Source organism: Myotis daubentonii, chromosome 4 (assembly GCF_963259705.1).
Source record: "Myotis daubentonii chromosome 4, mMyoDau2.1, whole genome shotgun sequence".
Lineage (NCBI taxonomy): Eukaryota > Metazoa > Chordata > Mammalia > Chiroptera > Vespertilionidae > Myotis > Myotis daubentonii.
The window spans coordinates 61,843,356-61,864,884 of NC_081843.1; the positions used below are offsets into that span (position 1 = coordinate 61,843,356).

General features: G+C 36.4%; 1 protein-coding gene across 4 annotated transcripts in view; it reads left to right on the top strand.

Annotated features, from left to right (window-relative positions):
* Positions 1-21,529, top strand: part of ELL2 (elongation factor for RNA polymerase II 2) — an 84,902-nt gene that overhangs the window by 34,897 nt on the left and 28,476 nt on the right. For all 4 annotated transcript variants that reach the window (XR_009452619.1, XM_059694061.1, XM_059694060.1 and 1 more), the window contains one exon: positions 18,476-18,597. Coding sequence is in view for 3 of the 4 variants with exons in the window: in XM_059694061.1 (XP_059550044.1) it covers positions 18,476-18,597 (122 nt within the window). In the remaining variant the exon portion in view is untranslated. The remainder of the gene's footprint in view (positions 1-18,475; positions 18,598-21,529) is intronic.

The following is a 21,529-nucleotide window of genomic DNA, read 5'->3' on the forward strand; positions in this document are numbered from 1 at the left end:
TTAAGAACAATGGCAGGCTAATAGAGATAAACCATGACATATTTATGCAGTGGAAAAGTACACAATAGTGAAAGACAGTGATTTACTAGTAGACTCTGAATTTTAGAGTATACAACATGGTAGTGAAAGCCCTAAGTGGGCAGAAGACTACATTTGGTGTGACATGATTTTTTTTAATATATATTTTTATTGATTTCAGAGAAGAAGGGAGGGAGAGAGAGATAGAAACATCAATGATGAGAGAGAATCATTGATCGGCTGCCACCTGCTCACCCCACACTGGGGATCAAGTCCACAGCTGGGGCATGTGCCCTGACTGGGAATTGAACCATGACCGCCTGGTTCACAGGTCGATGCTCAACCACTGAGCCACACTGGCCGGGCTGATGTGACACCATTTTTATAAAGTTCAATAAGAGGCAAAAATCAAACAATATGTTTTATATGTATATGCACATGTGATAAAATTATTAAAAATAAATGATGATAATCGCAAAAGGTAGAAAAGTTATTACCTCTGGTAGAGAAAGGTAGGCAGAAGGGCCAGGAGAAGAGCAGATGGGTAGATAACATCATTGCTAATGTTCTGTTTCTTAAGTTGGGAGGTGAGTTCACGGGTGCTCATTGTGTCATCAAACTTCTTAACTATCAAGCTGTATTTGTTTTGTAGAAACAAATATTACATAAATTAGTTTGTTTTCATTATGGTTAACTTTAATTTGTCATCTTCATGGATTAAATGGGGAAAACACACACATAAATTATTTCAATAGATGCCAAAAAGGCATTTGATAAAAATTTGGTATTAAATCTGGATTAAAACTTTAGGTAAGTAATAGAAAGAATAATTCTTCCTTAACATGATGAAAAATATCTTTGTCAAACTAATAGCCGGTTACCATACTTAGAGATAAGACAATATAAATATTCTTATTAATGTTAGCAATAAAATACAAATGCCCACTATCATCTCTATAGTTAACATTGTTCTGAGAATGCTCGGTAATGACATGGAAAGAAAATGAAATAAAAGCTATGGATAATAGATAAGTGGGAGCAAATTTGCCAGTATCTGCAGATAACCCAAGTAACCAGGTTAAAAACTTACAAGATTTTCTTCAGTAATGTGGTCAGTTCAGAAATAACTGTTTGAAAAAACTAGCACCCTAATAGTGGAAGGGTAGAATGAAGAGAAGTCTCTTTTAAAATGGGAGGAATATCAGAATGTTTGTAAATTGATGAGAATGATTTTGTGTACTTACATTCATTCCACATAAAAAAGATATGATATTTATCTTTCTCTGACTTATTTCACTCAGTATAATGCCCTTGAGGTCCATTCATGATGTATGCGTACACACGCGCACATATATACACACACACCACAATTCCTTTATCTACTCATTTATTAAGTGACACTTAGGTTGTTTCCATATCTTGGCTATTGTTAAAAATTCTGCAGTCAATGTAGGGGTTCAGGTTCTTTTTGAATTAGGATTTTTCATTTCCTTGGGATAAATACCAGAAGTGGAATTTCTGGATCATATTCTATTTTTAATTTTTTGAGGAACCTCCATTCTGTTTTCTATAGAATGGGAATGTTTTATATAGTGGCTGCACCAATTTATTTTCTCACCAACAGTGCACAAGAGTTCCCTTTTCTCCACATCCTCGTCAAAACATGTTATTTCTTGTCTTTTTTTTTTAATAATAGCCATTTATTTAACAGGTGTGAAAGTGACATCTCACTGTAGTGTTGATTTTGATTTCTCTGATAATTTATAATGTATAGCATCTTTGCATGTACCTGTAGGCCATCTGTATATCTTTGGGAAAAAGTCTGTTCAGATTCTGTGGCCATTTTTAAATTAGATTGTTTGGTCTTTTGCTATAGCATTGTATGAGTTCTTTATATACCTTAGATATTAACCCATTATCAGATTCATGATTTGCAAATATTTTCTCACATTCAATAAGGCAAGGTTGCCTATTAATTTTGATGATGGTTTCCTTTTCTGTGCAGAAGATTTTTAGTTTGATGTAGTCCCACTTGCTTTTGCTTTTGGTATTAGATTTAAAAAATTACCAAGACCTATGTCAAGGAGCTTATCACCTATATTTTCTTCAAGGAGTTTTATAGTTTTAGTTTTTACATTCAAGTCTTTAATCCATTGAGTTCGTTTTTATGTTTGGTATTAGATCGTGGTCCAGTTACATTCTTTTGCATGTTACTCTCCAATCTTTCCATTATTTATTGAAGAGACCCTTTCCCACTGTATATTCTTGGCTCCTTTGTCATAAATTAATTGACCATATATGCATGGGTTTGTTTCTTTGCTATCTATTCTGTTCCATTGACCTATGTATCTGTTTTTATGCCAGTACCATGCTGTTTCAGTTGTAGCTAGTATGTGATACGGTTTGCAACCAGGGAGCATGATGACTCCAGCTTTGTTTTTTCTTTAGATATTTGTTGTTGTTGTTTTTTTAATGTTCCATACAAATTTTAGTATTTGTTTAATTTCTGTGGAAAATGCCATTGGAATTTTGAAAGAGATGCATTGAATCTGTATTGCTTTCAGTAGTATGCGCATTTTGACAATATTAATTCTTCCAGTCCTTGAGCATGGAATATCTTTTTTTTTATTTGTGTCTTCTTCAATTTCTTTCCTTAATTTCCTTTTCCTTAATGTATGCTTCAATCAAAGACATAGAGTGGCTGAATGAATTAAAAAACAAGACCAATATGTATGCTGCCTACAGGAAACTCAGGTCAGATATAAGAACACACAGAGACTAAAAGTGAATGGATAGAAAAGATATTCCATGCAAAAACCAAAAGAAAGCTGGAGTAGCTATCCTTAGAGAAAACAGACTTTAAAACAAAGACTGTAATTAAGAGACAAAGAAGGACATTCTGTAATGACAAAGGGACCAATCCAATATGAAGATATAAAAGCCTAATATGCTAAGTGTTCACTCATCCAATCAAAGCATAATATGCTAATGATATGCTAAGGCCGCTCAACTGCTCGCTATGATGTGCACTGACCACCATGGGGTAGACAGTCGAACAGTCACTATGTTGTGCACTGACCACCAGGGGCCAGATACTCCGACCGGTAGGCGAGCTTGCTGCTGGGGTCTGGCCGATTGGGACTGAGTGAGATGACGGGCCCGACATGCCCTTGAGCCTTCCTGCTGTCCCTCCCCGGCTGGCCAATCTCCCGCATCCCTCCCTGGCCCCAGTCGTGCATCAGTGGGGTCCCTCGGCCTGGCCTGCACTCTCTTACAATCCAGGACCTTTCAGGGGATGTCAGAGAGTCAGTTTTGGCCTGATCCTGCAGGCCAGGCCAAGGGACCCCACTGGTGCACGAATTTGTGCACCAGGCTTCAGGTTTGTAAATATTTTCCCAACATAGGAACACCTAAATATTAATATAGATAAGGGAGTGATAGCAATATAATAATAGTAAGGGGTCTTTAATACCCCCTTTACATCAATGGATAGATCATCCAGATGGAATTCAATTAAGAAATATCAGCCTTAAAGAACACATTAGACCAAGCTACTTAACAGATATTTACAGAACATTCCATTTCAAAGCAATAGAATACACATTCTTTTCAAGTGTACATGGAACACTTTCTAAAATAGATCACATGTTAGGCCACAAACAAATCTTAATAAATTTAAGAAGATTGAAATCATGCTAAGCATCTTTTCCAACCACAATGGTATGAAACTAGAAATTAATTCATGGGGGGGAAAAAAAGAGGAAAATTCACTAATATGTGGACGTTAAATAACATGCTACTGAACAACTAATTGGTCAAAGAAGGAATCAAAAGAGAAAAAAAAATAACTGGAGACTAATGAAAATGTAAATACAACATAACAAAATTTATGTGATACAGTGGTTCTGAGAGGGAAGTTAATAGCGATAAATGCCTACCTCAAGAAACAAACAAAAAAATGTTTCTCATAAACAACCTAATTTTACATCTGAAGGAACTAAACAAACAAATAAAATCCCAAAATTAGTGGAAGAAAATAACAAAGCTTAGAGCAGAAATAAATGCAATAAAGACTAAAAAGACAATAGAAAAGATCAATGAAACTAAGAGCTGGTATTTGAAATGATAAACAAGATAGACAAACCATTAGCTAGACTCACCAAGAAAAAAAGAGAGAAGACTCAAATTAGAAATGAAATACACGTTACATTCAATATCACAGAAATACAAAAGATCATAAGAGACTACTGTGAACAACTGTATATTAACAAATTGGATAAGCTAGAAGAAATGAATAAATTCCTAGTAATATACAACCTACCAAGATTGAATCAGTAATCAAAAACCTCCTGACAAACAAAAGCTCATAGCCAGATGGCTTCACTGGTGAATTCTACCAAACATCCAATGAAGAATTAATACCAGTCTTTCTCATACTCTACCCAAAAATACAGGAGACAGGAACTCTTCCAAACGCATTTTATGAGGCCAACATTACCCTGATACTAAAACTAGACAAGTATGCCACAAGAAAAGAAAATTATAGGCCAATGTCCCTGATGAATAAAGATGCAAAATCCTTCAACAAAATATTAGCAAAGTGAATTCAACAATACAATAGAAGGATCAAATATCATGATCAAGTAGGATTTATTCCAGGGATGCAAGATGATTTTTAACATCTGCAAATTAGTCAGTGTGATACACCAGATTTAAAAAATGAAGGATAAAAATCATATGATCATCTCAATAGATGCAGAAAAGGCATTTGAGAAAATTCAACATCTATTTGTGATTAAAAAAAACAAACCAACTCTCAACAGGACAGAGGGAATGTGCCTCACCATAATAAAGGCTATGTATATGCCAATCCACAGTTGACACCACACTCACAGTGAAAAGCTGAAAGCCTTTTCTCCAAGACAAGGAGGCCCATTCTCACCACTTTTATTCAACATAGTTTTGGAAGTCCTAGCCAGAACAGGTGGCAAGAAAAAGAAATAAAAGACATCTAAATTGGAAAGAAAGAATTAAAACTGTCACTATTTGAAGATGACATGATATATACAGAAAACCCTAAAGATTCCATAAAAAACAAACAAAACTGTTAGAACTAATAAATGAATTCAGTAAAGTTGCAGAATACAAAGCCAATATACAAAAATCTATTGTGTTTCTGTACACTAATAGAGAAATCAAAAGACAATTCCATTTACAGTTGTATCAAAAATAATAAAATGCCTAGGAGATAAATTTAACCAAGGAGCTGTAAGACCTGTATACCAAATACTGTATACAAAATGTCATAGATGGTGATTTACAATACATATATCTATATTTACTATGTATCTATATATTTCCTAATTGTTCTAATGACATAAAAGAATTTTTTTTGAGATGTCAAGTTTAAATATGTCAAGAGTCCAGAAGAAGGGCTTAATGAATATTCAAGGTTTAAAAAACAGGTTGACAAGGAAAATGGAAAAGGTAGGTCTTGAGAAGTTATCTATAGCTAGACACCAGCTAAATATTTTGCTTGATAGAGTTGCTTTGTCATCTATCAGTGGAGAAAGAAAATGTTCTTCCCATCTGTGATCTTTCTCCCAAGTAGAAGGAAGCATGAGCAGGAGTGCTGGTATTATCAGTGGCTTGGGAGCAGAGGCTACTTTCCTTTCTGAGTTAACAGTTGACATTTTGGAGCAGGAGTCTTGTGAAGTCCCCTGGGATGGGTCAGATCTAGAAAAGTCAGATTGTAGGAATGGAAAGTAGTAGTCAGTTTGAATTTTAAAAGATAAGGTTTTTAAGGACCTTCAGGTAATAAAACTCGAATGCAGTGGAGAGCTGATTGAGAATTAAGTTTGGGCCCACAATATTAGTTGAATTGATACTTAAAGCAGCCATAGTAAAAGGGCAGTCTTTTATGATACCTAGAGGGTTTAATAATCACTCAGTTATATAGGGGATATCTTATTTTAGAATGAGAATATAAGCCTTATACTATAAGGCATAGTCATATTGACTTATATATTAATATTCTATTAATACTAAGAAATTCTTTCTAATGACTAATCTGAATGCCTTTTAGTTTTCTCTTAATCTAATTGTTTTTGTAATTCGTTAAAGTCAGTCTTTACAGATTAAGAAGGAGGGAAGGTACTTGAGAGTGTTCCATTTCCACTAAACAATAAAGATGTTGCTGATATATTTCCACAGATGTTTGAGAGTTTTGTATTTGACTAAAGAGAAACCTCGTACTAGGGATATTTGTTGTTTGTTTTTGCTTTTTTTTTTTTTTTTTAAGGAAGATAGTGTTCTGTTCCTTCTTCAGAGAACTTGAATAAGAATTATGAGTCAGGATTAATTTTGGATAGTCTTCTAGTATTTCACAATTTCTGAGTCTTATAAAGTAATTTTTTCAAAAACATTTAACATGATTAAGTCATGAAGAGCAAATGTCATAGTGAAAACTTAAATTCTAAGTGTTTTTTAAAGCAGAATTTATTGTTTTTCTGATAGAAAAACAAATGAATGCACATTTGAGAATTATAAAAGTACATACAAGGATAAAGATGAATAATAAATGTCTCTAACAGTGGAAAACATTTAGTGTTGGATTTCTTCTAGTTTTGTTTTGTTTTTCACATTCACACATACCTTTCAAAAAACTGCATTCACAGTGTACTTACTGCTTTTTTATATCCTGATTTTTTCATTTAACATATGTCATGAGAATTTTCCTGACATTAAATAGTAAAAGTTACTTTTAAATAGCTACCTAACATTTTATTTTATAGCTGCACTAGTATTTCTTTAGCCATTACCTATTACTTAATAGTTTCTATATAACAGTAATGGTATGATGAACAAACAAAATCTTTACTTCCATTTCTAATTGTATCTTCAGGCTAGATTCCTAGATGTCGCTTTAATAGGTCAGAAGGTATGAATGCTTTTAAAGTTATTTATAACTGTCTCCCAGTTGCCCACCCCACTGCCACCTCCACCTTAACCCCACAAAGCTGCTGCTGCTATTTCCACCACTGTTTTAAGTGCCTGTCAGGAAGTGTTTCCCCTGGCCAATATTGAATACATATTTTTTAAATTTCAAAAGTAATTATTTGATAATGTTTAAAAACTAACAGTATTTATCTAATAGTATAACAGATACTATCTGGCATGGGTAAAATACTACAACATGAAGTATCATCAAATGTGTTGTCTCCATCTGATATTGCTAGGAGTGGTTTTGAGTTTTTAATTTCTTTCTTTGTTTCTCCCATTATAGTGGGGAGAAGTTTTTATTAATTCATGGACTTTCTTTGAAATAATTACTCGATTTCTCTAAGTCTTTAAAATAGTTACTCTATTTCTCTAACTTTTTACATATTTTGCTATTTTGTCATTCTATTTACATTGTTTATGGTCCTAATAATTTAATGCTTTTGAATTTCCACCCTTACCTTTAAATGCCTGTTTTTCTTTTCCTTTAATTTTTTATTTGCTTGATTTTAGAGAGAGAGGAAGGGGGAAGAGAGAGAGAGAGAGAGAGAGAGAGAGAGAGAGAGAGAGAGGAGGGGGGGGGAAGGGGAGGGAAGAGAAACATCGATCTGTTGTTCCACTTATTTATGCATTCATTGGTTGATTCTTATATATGCCCTGACCAGGGATCAAACCCATAACCCTGGAGTACAACACTCTAACCAATTGAGCTACCTGGCCAGGGCTGCCTTTCTTAAAAGAACATCACAAACTTCTTATGAACCCATCTTTTTTATGGGGCAGTGAAGTGAGTTATTAGCAAGTGGATAAAATGTTTTGCTACCTCATATAGTTTCATTGTTCTAGAGCGGCGGTTCTCAACTTGTGGGTCGCGACCCCTTTGGGGGTCCAACGACCTTTTCACAGGGGTCGCCTAAGACCATCAGAAAACACATATATAATTGCATATTGTTTTTGTGATTAATCACTATGCTTTAATTATGTTCAATTTGTAACAATGAAAATACATCCTGCATATCATATATTTACATTACGATTCATAACAGTAGCAAAATTACAGTTATGAAGTAGCCATGAAAATAATTTTATGGTTGGGGGTCACCACAACATGAGGAACTGTATTAAAGGGTCGTGGCATTAGGAGGGTTGAGAACCACTGTTCTAGAGGAACATTGGTGTGTATGAATCTGCCTTCTAACAGAATTAAATAATTATCTAAAAGATAATCAAACAAATGCTTTACAATATGAATTATCTAAATACAGTAATTACCTTAGCTATCTAAATGTAAACCATTGTCCTTTGCCAACATATTTCTTTCTCTATTTGAAGACATAGCTTTGATAGGTTTACCAAAAGCTTAAGCATACTGTTCTTAAAAATGAATATTTTTAGTTCTGTATTTATTACAGTCATAAAGCAGTTGATTTAAGACACTTGACTCTAATTTACATCAGAAGGACCAATTCTCTTAGAAATCAGAACTGCTGGGGTGTTTTTTTTCCCTTTCAGTTACCTAACCTTAACCCTAACTCTGTATGTCCATTGATTATTTGCTTTATATGTACAGTTGCTCCTATGTTGGGTGCAGAAATATTTACAAGAGTTATAGCCTCTTATCATTATGAAATGTCCTTTTTTTCTTATAGCTTTTGTTTTAAAGTCTAGTTTTGTATGATATAAGTATTGTTACCCCAGCTTTTTTTTTCCATTCCTTTAATTTTATTCGGTTTGTGTTATTTGATCCGATTTGTGTCTCTTATAGACAACAGAATTATGGGTTTTGTTTTCTTATCCATTCAACTAGTCTATATCTTTCTATTGGGCATTTAATCCTTTTACATTTAAAGTGTTTATTGTTAAATATGTAGTTATTGTCATTTTATTATTTATATTTATGTTCCTTTATTTCCCTTTTTCCTAAAGAAGTCCTTGTGACATTTCTTGTAGTATTGGTTTGATGGTAATGAACTCCTTTAGCTTTTTCTGTCTGGGTCAGAACTGTGTGTATCAATAGCTTTATACATGTAAAATCAGAAATAGTGTTACTTCTTTTATAGTCTTGAAGGATATTGGCACATGAAAACTGACTAGAAAGACATTTTATAAAATGAACCTTACCTAAGAAACAATTTCCAGGATAGATGTTTTAAAAGAGATTTATAAAATGTAAGATACTGTAGGCTTTGACACGAGCAAAGAAACACAACCCTTAAAGTATTGTTTGCATTTATGAATATTGAATGCAGTAGTCACAAAGTTGTGTTTCCCATGAGAATCCTTAATTCTATTTTCTTTGTTTCTTTGTTGTACTGTAGCTAGTATCTGGGGCTCTCTGGGGCTCTGAAGGCAGCGTTTTCTTTTTATGGATAGGGCTCATGGGAAGCAGTGTTTACTACCCTTCTAGAGTAGCAGCAGCCATCTGCAATTTTTCAGCCTTCCATAAACACCTGTTGTAACTTATTCATTCTTGTATCTTTTCTTGCTGAGTTTAGAACAATTAGAAATATTGCTAGTCTTTTGGATTATTTGCCCAGATAGTTTCTTCTAGCTTGTTTAAGGCAATCCTTAAGTTATGACCTTTAAGGTTTCCAGCCCCTTACTTTTGTAAATACCAAGGATTCAGAGTAAGTGTCAACTTTTGAGTATCCACAAGGCACTTATTACCAGTCCTTTACCATTTGAAAATTACTTTAAAAATCAAAAGCATCATTATGTTAAGGAAGGCGTGTGTGTGCTTGAATCGAACAGGCTGAAATCAGAGTGTGAGCTCCCTAATATTGCCTTTACATCATCTGAGCAAACATTTTTGGACACATATGTGTGCTAGATATTTTGCCAAGTACCTTAGATGGGTTGTCTTTTTTCTTACCTATTCTTTTATTACTAAGCTATAATTGACATACAACATTATCTTAGTTTCAGGTATACAACATAATTATTTGATATTTGTATATATTGCAAGTGATCACCACAATAAGTCTAACATTTATCACTACACAGGATTAGTTCTGATTCAATCAGAGAATGGTGGTGAGATAGGTTTATCTTTTTAAACTTCACAACAACCATACAAGGTAATATCATTTTACTGATGAGGAAACAGGATTAAAGAGGTTAAGTTACAAGTAACGCAGGTAAGAGACTGTGGAGTCAGACTTGGAAACTGGGCAATTTGCTGCAGAGCTCATGACCTAGCACACTGGATGTAGTCTATTTGCACTTCCCCCTTTCATGTGTGTGTAAGAGAGTTCTTACTTTTTTCTTATAACGTTGAGGGAAACCCACCTTTGAACTGGAAATACAAGCTGATCCAATAATAAAGAAAACATTTTTAAAAGCAAAGCGGACAAGGCAGTAGGACACCATTTCCTATCTTTGGAATCCTTCAAGTATTTGGCACTAATTAGCATTTAAAAGGCACAGAAGAGTTCATATTTTGTAAACAATCTGTCATGTTTGTCATTTAAGATGTAACTAAAATTAAATTAATACAGTTATATCCCCTGGCTATGTTACATCTTGTTGCTATTTCTTTTTCCTTAGTGTGGAGCCATGGTTCTGTGTCTTTGGTCCCGAGCCTGGAGATTTTGTGATGTTATCATTGAGGCTGCCTTAGCATTCCCAGTCACTCGCTATTCCTTTTCTCACCCAGAGCAGCTCTGACTCTGTTTGTAATATGTGGTTGGTTTCCCCATAAGATTTTGGTTTTTTTTAATATATTTTTATTGATTTCAGAGAGGAAGGGAGAGAGATAGAAACATCAATGATGAGAGAGAATCATTGATTGGCTGCCTCCTGCATGCTCCCTACTGGGGATCGAGCTGACAACCTCGGCATGTGCCCTTGACTGGAATCAAACCTGGGACCCTTCGGTCCGCAGGCTGAACTCTATCCACTGAGCCAAACCAGCTAGGGCATCCCCATAAGCTTTTTAAAAAATATTATTCTATAGCTTTAAAAAAGGTTTGGCTATTATTGATGTTGAAAAATGGAGAATTAAGAGTTAAATATACTTCCAAATCTGTATAGAAATAGTCTTCAGACTTAAATATTATTTATGTGATTCAGTTTACAAGTTTTCATGGTAACATTGATTGAGTTGGGGTGAAACCATGTGTATTGCAAAATCTAGGACCTGGGTCACTTTCAGCAACTTAATCTTGAGGGTTCACAACTGTCAAGTATCAGTCTCTCCCCTAGAGTCAGACTTACACAACTGTCTCTAAGTGCCATGCATCAGTTTTCTTCCCACCAATGTTTCTGCAGCAGTTCCTCCTGGTATGACAGAAAAAGTTTTCCTCAGGACTCCAAGAGAGCAAGAAAAGGAGAAGATTGGCAATGAATTTGGAAATTGACAAACACATTTAAGATATTTTTCCTTGTAGAACTCAGGTTTGGGTTTTGTTTTGAAGAAACAAATCATTTTTAAAACAAAATTCTATTTCCTGCTTGACCAGGAGAATTACTAAGTTGATAATTATTTACTGTGATCTCCCTAAATCCTTTAAAATATAAAGTGGCTTAAAGATGCTGTATCATTATTTTCAAATGGAATTTGGGGAGGCCAGAGTATTTTGTGAGTGTTTAATGAAGATAGTTAAAAAAATAAAATAAAACTTATAAATTTAAGTTCCACAAACCCAGGAAGCTACTTGGTCTAGGTTTTAGGGCTAAATATAGCACAAGAGGGGCCAGAAACGTTCTCATCCTGATATTTGTACCACACAGCAGGCAACTGTGTGGGATTTTTTTTTTCTTCTCCTTTCATTTTGTTATTTATTTTTGCCTGTTCTGAAAGATCTGGTTTTCCACAGACTCTTCAGTGATCGATTTCAGCTACATCTCTACTTTTTTAGTGTCTTTATCATAAGGCTTCTTCTGAGTGAACTTAATCTAGACACAAGTTTCTTCACATGAATCCAATATATTTTTGTTAGGCATTTTCTGTGTCCCAAATACATGTAAAAATAAAACTATGGTCCTTGCCCCCAAAGAACTCGAAGTTTGTGGGGAGGATGACACATAAACAGGTACTTGGCATGCAGTCTAGTGAAGGCAGCAGTAGAGATGGACCCAGAGGGCTGTGGGAACCCTGACAGGGGGCTTCTAAACCTACCTCCCTGGTGAAGGAAATGTCCATGAGGGAAGGGTTTATGATATGAGCCTTAAAAAAGGATAAGTTAGCACAAGCCAAGACAAGACAAGAAGTGGGGACATCAAATATAAGTGGAGAGTCAGGCCCTTCTATTGAGAAGGAACCTCATATGCTCTATTAAGGAGCTTAGACTATATGGTATACATGTAGTAGGGAACCGTGAAGAAATAAATTATTCTTGGGACTGACATGGGCATTTTATGAGACTAGTTTAGGCAGCTGAATGATTAGAGGATGGGACCAAGAACAGGCAGAAGTGGAAATTGAAAGACAGTTGCCCAAGCAAAAGGTGATATTGACCCAAAGCAGAGGAAGGAGATGAGAACATACATTTGAGAGATCATTTAGGAAGTAAAAGCAGTAGGGCTATGGTTATCTGGATGTTGAGGAGTGTTCAGTGGTGTGAGGGAAGAGTTCAGTTGACTCCCCAGGATGCCAGTAACCTCAGTCACTAGATGAATAGCAGTTTAAGAACTGGGAGATGGATGATGTGGGAGGGTGGGCAGATTCAGGGATAAGATGGGAATTCTTTTCTATATATAAGCATTGATTCTAAGGAATATAGTTAAGTTTTAGAAGGGACTGATTAATAAAATGAAAATGAAAAGCAGTTTTATGATAGTTACAAAACTAAATGAGAGGTTTTAGTTTTTGCTATCAAAGAATGACTTGTGGATTAATAGCCATGATGTGGATTGAACAGACTTCTTAGTTTCTCTTAGTGGCTCTCTCACTTTCCTTCTAAAAGTTACTTTGGCATTTAAATCAGTTTTACAGTAATTTTCAAATACAGATTTTCTATTCTCTCATGCTTCATAATACGTATACCTTTCCCCTGATACAGTATCTCTAGTATTTGCTATTTGCATATTTCCTCTGCCAATAACTGTCAAACATACACCCACCTTTTTTTTTTTTTCTTTTTCCTGGAAATACCCAGCTACCAACCAAAAGACCCAGCCACCTGGTCTTTTCTAAATAATTTTTAGCCATGACACTACAAAATGAGTCATAACAGAACTCACTCTGAAGCCCCCTTTTAGCTGGTGAAACCAACACTGGTCATTTGTATTTTAATGCACTTACCGAGTATGGATTGATTTAGTTACATTAATACATTCATTATCATATTCAAGATACTATATACATATATATAGACACATAAATATATTTGAATACACACACACAACTCCGTTCTTTTAAGGGAAAACACATTAGTGTTATCCTTGATTTCTCTCTTTCTTTCATTCCTCACATTCAGTATGTCTAGGAATCTTGCAGATTGTATGTATCCCAAATCCATCTACTTCTCCCCATTTCCTGGTCCAAGTCACCATCATCTCACTCCTGGATTTCTATACATATGTACCTCAATGCAGGGATCTTTGTCAGTTTTATTTATTAATGTATCACAGAAACTAAAATACTGCCTGACACAGTGGGCACTCAGTTAGTATTTGTGGAATAAATGAATTAAATGAACAAATCCACCAATCAATGTCATCTTATTAGACACATTTAGAAGGCTGATTTCATATTAACAGAGCCAAAAATTACTCAGGGAAGTTGTGTGTTTTTTGTTTTTAGTTTTAATTATATAGTAAGTTGGGTATATTTGACTTTTAAAAATTAGCACTTTATTTCTATAAATGTTATTGCTTATTCATAACCAATTAAAATTAGTTTTGAAATATTGCCATCAATGGTTTCTCCAAAATGGTCATGAATTTGAAAGAATATATTAGGGATGAAAATGCAATTCTCCAGAAATGATTTTTCTTAATAAACCATATATCCTATAGAAGTAACATAACCAAGAAAGCTCAGTATCAGCTTATTCTATCCTTTCATCAAGAACTTTGTAAGAAATTTTAATAACTGGATCTAAAGAAGTTATGTGAATAATAGGGAAAGATATTGTACTTTACTTTTTTCTTTAATATACATCTTGCTAAAGACAAAGAATACAAGGAAATAAGTGGACTTGCTTTTACCTGAATTATACATACTCATTGCTACATGGCCTAAATTTTTTTTTATAACTGCCAGTATTTTCTTTTTGTGCTAGGAACTTAGCATTTTGCACTAGTTGTCTCAGTAAAGTATCATGTGGAAATTTCAGGTATTTTTAGCATGTATGGGACCCTATCTACCCCTGCCATTCTCTGTTAGTGGGAATATTTATTTCTTATTGATTTCTGTAATGCTACTTCATGTTTTTTATTGCCAGTGAAAGATACCCTGCCTTTCTTACTCTCCCAAACTCACCCCTTTGGTTTCCACATCTGGGCTGATCTGAGAGGCCTTTTTGTTTTCCTTTCTAAACCCATAATGTTAGGCCTTAAGTCATAACGACAGCTCTAGTTTGAAAAATAGGACTTGTGGCTTTCAGGTTGAGGTTTCTATTTTCTGTTCTGATTCTAGATGTTTTATGTTGCCCCTAAACTCTGACACCTGAACAGTACATGCAAATGCACTCCTCTAGCTAAACTGACAGAATCATTAAAAGTGTGGAAAGGATTTGAGAACAACAGGGAATTCTAAAGTTTAGATGTTTGTAGCAAACTTTATCCATACCCAAAGTAAGATATATAGTGTATATGTAGCAAAATAGTAGCTATAGTAGTCAAATAATACTATGAGCCAACCTGGCCTCCTGAGATATCAGAAGAGATGGGTTCTGAGGTCATACAAATTGGGAAACAACTAATTTGAAAGGACTTACAGCAAAGAAAGTTGTTTAGTTTAACCAGGCATTTCCCAAATTTATTTGAAGACAGAACCCCTTTTTCAGGAAACTTTTCAACATGCTTTGGAAATATTGGAGGAAAGAGAGCAGATACATTAGTTGTTCTAGAACTAGCTCAGGCATTTAATCAACATTTTCATTCATTCCACAAACAGGTATGGAGTGACTGCTTTGTGCCACACATTGTTCAAGATGCTGGTGATATATACAGGGAACAAACCAGACAAAACTCTCCATCTTTCCAAGGATTATATTATAGAAGAGAATATTATAACATAATATTCTCATATTATAAAAGAGAATAAACATACTTTGTGATTTAGTGCAGGTACTAAGTGCCCTCGACAAACATGGGGGCAGGGTTAGGAGGTCGGGAGTAAGGAGTTGCAATTTTAAATAGAGTCATAACCTTTGAGCAAGTCACTGAACCTCTCTCTGTTCCTTTTTTATGAAATGAAGAAATTCAGCTAGATGATTTCCAAGGCCTGTCAGCCCTATGGGTCTGCTTTAAAGACCAAGCGTTATCATACCAAGCTGTGGTGCTGCTAGGTCACAAGCATCTCATTGTGTGTTTATAGTCACCTTAGCAGGAAAGGCTCGATATGAAAACTCACAGAGTTACTGTCCAAGAAAAGCTTCTGTAAGTTTAAATCATTTGTAATACCCACAAAAGAATAAAGCATTTATTTTAAATAAATGTTAAAGAAAAACCTGATGGTCTTATTTTTAATCTAGTGTGTTACCTCAATCTAATATTGAGTAGAAAGTATTTGACTTAAGGGTAAGTAACCCCTACAGTAAAGGTACCAATGGCTTTTAAGCAGATGTTAGCACACCCATGTGAGAAATTTGCAGCAGTGTGCACATTGCATTTCTGCCCTACATCCTTATGTAAATAGGAGATCCGTGACTTGATGTTGAAATGACCTTTCAGACAGTATTCCATTGCCACATGCCTGAGCTTGTATCTCGGAATAATTAGAAGCCTTGACTTACAAATCTCGGAATACAGTGTTTATGTTAATTATAAATGTCTGAAAGTTTCCTGAAACTTTTTCTTCAGAGCTTTTTATCAAAGATAGACTGGAGTTTGGGAGGAGGGTTGTGGAATGTGGTCCTAAATCTTTGATTTTCAATCTTTCATTTTTGGAATGAAATTTAAAATCTACTTTTCCAGGTACCCAGAACATGGTGGTATATTTTTATATTCTTCATCTTGAATAAGAAGCTGTTTGGAATCATAGTCTTAGATACTTTTAAAATATTTCATTCTTAAGGCATTTAGCTAAAAATTTCAAGCTGACCATATTTAGAATACCTAAATATAAAGTTATACCCACTTGGCTATAGAAAAAGCTTAAAATACTATAATTAAAATTGAGAAGTTCCTATCGCTAAAGGGATACTCTTCCAAGATGGCTTCTAAATCAGACTTCAGAATTTCTTTTCCCACGGTGGCTAGCCCAGTCCCTAGAAGTTGACCCTAGGCCCGCTAATAACAGTAATTTCATTTTCATATTCCGTAAATTCAAAGGCCAGTTGATAAGAAATGCTTTGTGACCATTATGGAAGAAAGGACTGACTCCTATTTCACTGTAAAATAGGCTCCTATATGTCAGAGAGATGAGTGATGAGTATTCTTACGTCTAGTCTCTGAAATGTCTCATTTATTGCCCTTGATTAGACAGCTTTCAAATCCCACCTTAGCTGTGGCCTTAACAGTTCCACAGAGTGGACCAACAGGCTCTGGCTCCCTCTGAGGTCCCCTTGGTTTAGTTCTGAAGTCTCCATTCCCTCTACCCTACCCCACCCCTGCCTGCCTAAATTGTCACGTACAACCTTCTCTTTCCACTGAGTCAGTCTCCTGCTTTACTGCCCATGGGACCAAACTGTTATGCAGACTTACCAGCTATAAACATTAGTGCTCCTTTGTATATCCATTTTATTTGTAAAAGTATATTTAGATATTGATACAAATAAAGTTTGTATCTAATTTGTACCATCTTCAGGAAATTAGAAATACTACATCTATAGACCATAATTTAAGCTTTTGAGATTTTGAAGATATAAAGATCACTTGATGACATCTCATTCAGATCTTTTCCAGGAAGCGCCTGAGATTAGGTCAGTTTGTACCATCTGCATTGCTACAGCTCTAAAAACCACTGGTGTAGAGGTCATACATACTTATATTTTTTAGCACATTAATGAGTATTTGTATGTGTATGTGTATGTGTATGTGTATGTGTATGTGTATGTGTATGTGTATGTGTGTGCATCCACACACACCCGACAGCCAGTTAACTCTGAGTCTTAATCTTCCAATCATGGAAAGGACAAATGGGGGGAGAAGAATGAGAATTATACAGCACTTTCCCCTCCCGGTTTTGTACTAAATTACTAAGACTATGTGTATTTGGGGTCTGGACAGCAGGATGTCATATTTTACATTCGTGCCAACAAATCCTTTCTGTAATTGTCCCTATGGTGGCCCCTGCAGACCCAAGGGAAGAAAGGTTTCAGGAGCTGGAAAGAGTGGAACAGCTGAAAGACAGTGAGAATGTTCCAGTTCATTTGTTCACAGATGTTTATGAAGCTTCTACCATGTGCCAGGAATATGATCCTGGTGCAGGGGCTCAGTTGTCTAGAGCAGTCCTATCCCTTCCCTCATCTAGCAGAGAAACCAGACTGAGCAAGAGCATGGAAAACATACTGTTTCACAGTGTTGCCTGGGGCTCAGCCTCACTGTGCCTTGCAAAACCATCTCAGTAGGCTGCTGACCCTGTTCTATAAGTATAAGGATGAATGAGGGGTTCATTTTGCTGTAAATGTAATTATGGCATTCACCTTATGCTGCTAGGTATTATTCAAAAATATTACTCAAAGTGGGAAGATTTAAATTAAATATGTATATATAATAAAAGAGCAAAAGATTGGGACATGGACTTTATCTTAGAAAGCATTTAAATGTGTTCTTTAAAACTGATTTTAGAAGGAGAGGAAGGGAGGAGAGGGAGAAACATCAATGTGAGAGGAACATCTATTGTTTGCATCCCAACCTGCAACCTGGGCATGTGGCCTGGCCAGTAATCGGACCAGCAACCTTTCAATGCATGGGATGACACTCAACCAACTAAGCCCATAGGCCACAGCTATCGTAGAGAGCATTTAAGTATCTAGATGCTATTCAGCAAGAGGTCATATCAGCCAAACAGAACCTGTGTAGCTCAAAAGAGGACGAATTTTTTGGCCAATTCACTAGTAACTCTTTCGTGTGAACTGTAATTATTTGCTTATTTGCAATGAAGATGGTTCCTCTCATAAACTAATTGCTGGGTAGAAGTGATTACTGGCACTTTAGGGTAAAAAGTGGACATGAGAATATGGTGAGTTATAGATATACTTACCAAATTTCTTAGATGATTGGGTAACTTAAATGCAAAATAGGGCTCGGGCATAAAGTGAATGTTACTTGAAAGACAGTCAGCCATCAGATCATTTTATAGAAAATTTATAATTTGAGGTGTTTTTCTCTTTTCTTCTCCTTTTAGCTTGTCAAAATTCCCAGAAATGATCCCATCAATGAAGTACATACATTTAACTTCTATTTGTCAAATGTGGGTAAAGACAACCCTCAAGGCAGCTTTGACTGCATTCAGCAGAGATTCTCCAGGTAAGTACATTTCAGGGTTTGCTAAAGGGAAAATCATTTTTCTCTGAGGGTTTTTAAAAAATTAAACAATAAAATACATAGTAGTCATTTATAAATATTTATTGAATTGAATGGCAAAGCTCATTTATTTACAGTATTTGAGAAATATTGAGCACCTACTCTATGCTAGTAATTATATTTGTCACTGTGGGCAATGATCACAAAAATTTTAACATTCTTACTCTCGAGGGATTTTTAAAGTACAGATTTTTTTTCAACCTATAAAACATGGTTTATTTGCTTGTTTTATTAAAGACAAGTTTGGGGATTTAAAAAAAGTTTATATTCACTGCATTTAAATAAGAGTGCCTTTTATAGTACACGCAAGACTAGTATTTAAGGGTAAAGGAGGAAAAAATCCTATATACCTTGCATATTCTTTTTCTTCTTCCCTATGCAAGCCATATTTTAAAGTAGATTTTTAAAAATCTTTATTCTGCAGCAGAATGAAAATAAGAAATTAACCCCAGCATAGCATTTTCTTTTTTAAAGAAAGAATACAAGACTACACACCCACATCCCAGGGTACCATGGAACTCTTATCTACTTAGATTCTCTTTAAACAATAAGCTACTTGTTTCACTCTTCTTTGCTCTGGTTGTTTCTGATTAAAGAATGGGCCCCTTGAGTAGGGGGAGTTGTTCCGCCTGTGGATAAAGACAAGGCCTTAGAGCCCTTAACCTCCCAGGAGTCACTGATATTGGCTCAAAGTGCCCTGGGCCATCCATCCCTATCTTGTCTGCACTGCACTTGAAACTGTGTTAATGCTTGCTGTGCACGAGAGAAAGAGAAGGGAAAGGTGTGTTTTAAGTGAGCACAGTAGGCAGAGATATAAAATAAGACACATCACTGAAAGAGTTCTAAATTTCTCCTCTCATTTAAGGTAACTACCTTTTAATCTGCCTTTTCCCCTGAGTATATGTTAATTTTGCTTTCTAAAAATTGCCCACCTCCAAACTTATATTTTTGGTATAAATTGCATGTTATAAGTTTTATAGAGCTTTCTGCACTATTCACTGTAATAGCTAATGACTACATGTGGCTATTTACATCTCAATTGATAAAAGTGAAATAAAATTTAAAACTTTTACTTCTTCACTCAGACTAACCACACATTACAGCCTCAATAGCCAGGTGTCTGGTTGCTATCAGAGTGAACAGCACAGATATTAATCATTTTCACCATTGCAGAAAGTTCTATGGGACAGTATTACAATCAATTCTAGAATCACCAAGTATAAGGGTCCTTGGTAATTGTTCAACCCCATCTTTTTACAGGTGATTTACCCACAGTTACATAATTGTTTAGTTAGTGACTAGGCTGAATGAGAACTGAGTTCTCTTAATTTTAGTCCAGTGTTCATGGCATACCACACTATATACCGATTTCTAATTGTGGTGCATTCACCTGGAATTCTTGTCTTTAGAGAATTATTATACTACCAGGGGCCCAGTGCACAAATTCGTGCACTTTGAAAGGAACTGTGGGCCAAGAGGCTGTGGTGGGCACAGGGGTGGGTCTCCACCCATCCTCTACGCCCTCACCCAGCCCCTCCCGCCGTGGCCCCGGTCCCCTGTCTGCCTGTAGTCCCACTCCCACTGCCACCACTCCCACGCACGGACGGAACTGGTCCCACTCACACCTGCTGACGACGCGGAGCGATTGGTGCCGGCACCAGCAGTGGGTGCAAGCGGGGCTGGCACCATCAGCGGGTGCAAGTGGTGGCTGCTGTCCCGATTGCCCCTCAGGAGCAGGAGGAGGTGAAGAAGCCCTCAGGGGCGATTGGGGCCGGCAGCCACCGCTCGCACCCGCTGACGGTGCCGAGAGATTGGGGCCAGCGCTGGGCGCCGGCAGCAGGTATGAGCAGCAGCTCTGGCACCAGCTGCAGGTGTGAGTAGGTCCATCGCCAGGTGCTGGCAGCAGGTGCGAGCGGGGCCAGCACTGGCAGCAGGTGCGAGCACCAGGCGTGACCGTGGCGCACAGGAGCAGAGAATTTTCAATAACCACCAGAGGCTCTCCCCGATGACAACAACCAGTGCCCCGCCTTGGTCTGGTGCCCCCACTCATCTGTTCCACCATCACGCTGCAGCCGATGCCCACCATGTTTTGTGCTCTGCCACCTGCTACCAAGGTCCACCATGTTCCAGGCACACCTCCTGGTGGTCAGCGCACATCATAGCGACTGGTTGTTTGGATGTTCTGCTGTTCAGTCTATTTGCATATTAGCCTTTTATTATATAGGATAGGATAGTGATATCATTTTGACATCAAATTGAACAATGTCCCCTTAGGAATTTTATTAACACGTTAAGCACCAAGCCTGTTTTGTCTTCCTTTCCGTTTAGCCTGCAATATCTGACTTCACCGATATGCTGGCGGCACCAGTGACTGACCGGTCCGGATGGAAAGTATAGTGTCAGTCACCAGTGACTGACATGGTGCTTAACATGTTAAAGAACTTAATTCCCTCTTCAATACCAGTCATATCATCATAGGTGATATGGTTTTTCCCTTATATCACAAATATCCTTTGTGCTTATTTCTACTTTGCTTGTTTGAAGAAGGATTTAAGGCAGCGGTTCTCAACCTGTGGGTCACGACCCCTTTGGGGGTCGAACGACCCTTTCACAGGGGTCGCCTAAGACCATCCTGCATATCAGATAATTACATTACGATTCATAACAGTAGCAACATTACAGTTATGAAGTAGCAACAAAAATAATTTTATGGTTGGGTCACAACATGAGGAACTGTATTTAAAGGGCCAGAAGGTTGAGAACCACTGATTTAAGGTCACTTAAAACTATACATGATGCAGCAAGAGAAAAGAAATAATTATTGTGAAAAAATTGGAGCAAATGCAATAATATGATCCAAGTGTGCTGTATAAAA